Source organism: Nicotiana tabacum, chromosome 5 (genome assembly GCF_000715075.1).
Source record: "Nicotiana tabacum cultivar K326 chromosome 5, ASM71507v2, whole genome shotgun sequence".
NCBI lineage: Eukaryota > Viridiplantae > Streptophyta > Magnoliopsida > Solanales > Solanaceae > Nicotiana > Nicotiana tabacum.
Window position 1 is genome coordinate 19471894 of NC_134084.1, and position 3739 is coordinate 19475632.

Sequence of the window (3739 nt, forward strand, 5' to 3'; positions counted from 1 at the left end):
CATTTACATAAGCAATTTGTAACTTTTTTTTTTTGTTGTTGCGAAAGGAAGTTGAAGATTTTAGTTTCATGAATTCTTGTTTTACCGTTAGTTTATCGGAAAAACTATACTCCCTGTGTTTCAAATTAGATGAGGTATTTTCCTTTTTAAATTGTTCCAAAATAAATGACACATTTTTAAATTTGGAAATAATTCAACTTTAAACTCTTCATTTTATTTATTTTACCCTTAATAAGAAGCTTTTATAACCACACAAATGTCATGACCCCACAAAGCTTTTACCCCTTAAACTTTTAATACCACAAATTTCAAAAGTCTTTTTCTTTTTTTCTTAAACTCCGTATTGAATCAAACTACGTCATCTAAATTGAAACGGGGGAGTATTATTTTTATCACAAGATAGAAATAAGGTCTACGTACGTACTATCCTCTTTTGACTCCATTTTTTATTGTTGTTGTATCGTTAGTTGATGTTTTTCTTTTCAAAAAAAATAATTGATGAGGTAGTTTAGGTATTAAAGTTTTACATTAGGGTTAAGATTAACGTGGTACTCCAAATATCTAACAATAAAAATATGGAGAAAACACTACATTGACAAAGATTTAAATTAGTATACTGACGATATGAAATTTTGTATACTATTAGTGTAGTTTAACCTATTATAGCAAATTAGTTATTAAGTAATTTACCTATAATTATCTTATAAATAACTCGATTATATAAATATATTTTACACTATCAGTGCATAAAATTTGAATCTATGGATATTATATATCAAAAGTTTCAAATAACATCAAAGTATGAATGAGGCTTTTGTAATCGAATTTAGAACAAGAATGGATGTTTCTATAATTTTGTAAGTTAGAGAGATCAAGCGTCTATACTATTCTTCAACTAGATGGGAGTTAGCACGAATATATCCTTAAACATATAAAGTTAATTTTCCATAATCAAAATTGCCTCCAATTTCCTTTCAACTTATATTAAAGGTGCTATTTTCAGTTTTCTAACAATTTTACTAAAGGTTTTTATTTCATGAATATAGCTAACAACCATTGGCCTTGGTACCTTTATTATATGCAATGTAATGAAAGAAAAACATAGTTAACAAGAAAAATAGAACTCTATTACTCCATAAACTTAGCTAGCGTTTGACCATAGATTTCCAAATTTATTTTGAAATTCTGATTTGGGTGAAGTTTGGGTTGAAGATGAAAATGTGTTTGGGCATCAGTTTTCAAAACATATTTTCCAAATTTATTTTGGAAAAACATGTGTATTATTAGTGTGCGTAAATATTTTGGCCCAAAATCAGCTTGAGATTTGGAATTTTGCCAAAATGTAGGCAAAATCTATAACCAAACATGTGTTTGCCAAATAAAACCCAAATTTATTTTGGTAAAATCTATGGCCAAATGAGTCCTTATACTCTTCCAAAATGATGGTTAAGTTATCTATTTTTAAGTGGTAAATATTTATAATATACAATACTAAATACATTTTTTAAAAGAATACATTACGAGGTTAATATATAGGAGTAACTATTTAACTTTAGCTCACTTACAACTCATTACTTCAATTGCATTAGTCTTATGCTGAAGCCTAGTCACCCATATATATACTTCCTCCGTTTCATTTATTTTATATGGTGATATTTAAACGAATACAAAGTCTACACAGAGAAATAAATATTTGGCACATGCCAAAAATATTCTTAAAATTTACGCTATTTAGTCTTAAGCACCCCACAAATTTGTAAGACCGCACTATAATACAAAAAGTTTAAATTTAAAGAGTTTCTAAATATAATCATCTAAAATATAAAATGGAACATGTTCGACTTTTATGTATAGATTTACTTTTGTTCTAGAATGTTTTATCCTCCAACGTGATATTTCTTACGTCAATTAGGTTGAAGTTTTTTTTGGAGCCAAATGTATTTTTTTTCCAAAAATTAAGGTGTTTTGACCAAGTTTTTATAAGGAAAAAAAGTGTTTTTGAGAAAAAAAGCAGTTTTTGAGAAGCAGGAAAAAGTAATTTCTCCCCAAAAGCACTTTTTTGAGAAACATTTTTGAGAAAAATACACATAAAAACAGTTTTTAAAAGTTTGACCAAACACTAATTACTGCTCAAAAGTGCTTTTCATATTAATTAGTCAAACACAAACTGTTTTTCACCAAAAGCATTCTTTTGAAAAGTACTTTTGAGAAAAACACTTATCAAAATAAACTAATTTTAGAAGCTTGGCCAAACAAACCATTTAGTCGAGTAACCAAAAACATAGTAAAATATAAAATGGAACAGAGAATAGAATAATAGAAAATAAATATACACTCTTTCTCATCTCAACCAATAATTTACAATTCCCGTGATCTCAAAACTAGAAATTCAAACGAAAAAGGAGATGAAAAAAAAAGGTGATAAAACCAAAAGAAAAGAAAAGATCACACTATATTTTGAGCTCACTGGTTTTGTCCATGGCTTTGTTGAGTATCTCCATTACTCTCTTCTCTAACCTCAATCGCCACTTCTTCTAATTTCTCCTTTTCATCACTTCCCTTTTCCGAATTTTCCTCACATTTATTCAAATTACTTCCATCACCTAAAACAGTACCACCTTTACTTAACATTAACATAGGCGTAGCCAAAAAACTTGGGTTCAAATCTCCAGCCATTATAACAACAATCTTCTCTTCAAACTCCGGCACCGCCCTCACAACTCCGGTCGCCGGTTTTTCACCGGCACCGACCTCAGTATCATCGTGTGACTGATTATCGTCATGTTCTCTTAAATGGGAAGAGAGTTTCCAGTAAGAACAAGCTAATATTAATAGAGCAAAAGCTATTAATCCTAACATAGCTGCTAATCCGCCGAAGAGATACGGCACCGGTGAATGCCACGGCGATTTTTGAAATATCGCCGGCGGTGAAAATGTAGCTTTTATTGTTGGTGATGAAGTTGAAGTAAAACTAGTTCCTGTTCTCATTTTTTTTTTTTTTTGTGGGATTTTTTAATCTTGTTGGGATTTTGGTTTGGAAATGAGAGAGAATTAAAGAGGAAAGTTTTAGAGGAAATTGAGGACTGTTTTTCTTTTTTGCTTTAGCCTGAGAAAATGCAGAGTGGTGAATGTGTATTTATAAGCAGAACAAGTGGAACCTGTGGAAGTGGAAGGAGAAAATAGAGATTTCTTAAAAGGGGAAGTCGAAAAGTTAAAAAGAGAAGTCGAAAAGTTAAAAAGAGAAAATAGAAGTACTTTTTTTCCATCCCGTTTAGCCATAAATATAAATCTACCGTATTTGGCTAGTCCAATATTTTAGATTTTTATAAATTGAGAATCTTTCTTTCTCGTTCAGCAACATACACAATGTAACCATATGAGGTTTGAGAGTCGTGTTTAGGGGGAGAACTTTATGAGACAAGTGTTAATGTGTCACTTGTATTTGCATATTCGTGAGGTTGTTCTCTTGATATTTTGTACTCTCTTTTATATAGTGGATTGCTCATCTCCGCTGTAGATGTAGGTCGATTGACCGAACCACGTTAAATATTTTGTGTCTATTTTGATATATTTCTCTTTTGTTATTTGATATATCGTCATTCAAGTGTTGCTTTACTAGCTTCCGCTTGATTCCTATTTTCTCAATCCTAACAAAAAGGTGTAGATTAATGTTCAATAAAGTGGGTGAAACAGAGACAAAAAATTACTGGGTAATTATTTTTTTCTGATCTTTCTAAGA

At 30.3% G+C, this 3739-nt stretch overlaps 1 protein-coding gene across 1 annotated transcript; it reads right to left on the reverse strand.

Moving 5' to 3' along the window:
* Window positions 1–2317: 2317 nt before the first annotated feature.
* On the reverse strand, window positions 2318–3180 carry LOC107774527 (protein GLUTAMINE DUMPER 1-like). Its single transcript, XM_075252654.1, has one exon. It carries the CDS (start codon window positions 2986–2988, stop codon window positions 2464–2466), a length of 525 nt encoding a protein of 174 aa, XP_075108755.1. The 5' UTR covers window positions 2989–3180; the 3' UTR covers window positions 2318–2463.
* Window positions 3181–3739: the final 559 nt, after the last annotated feature.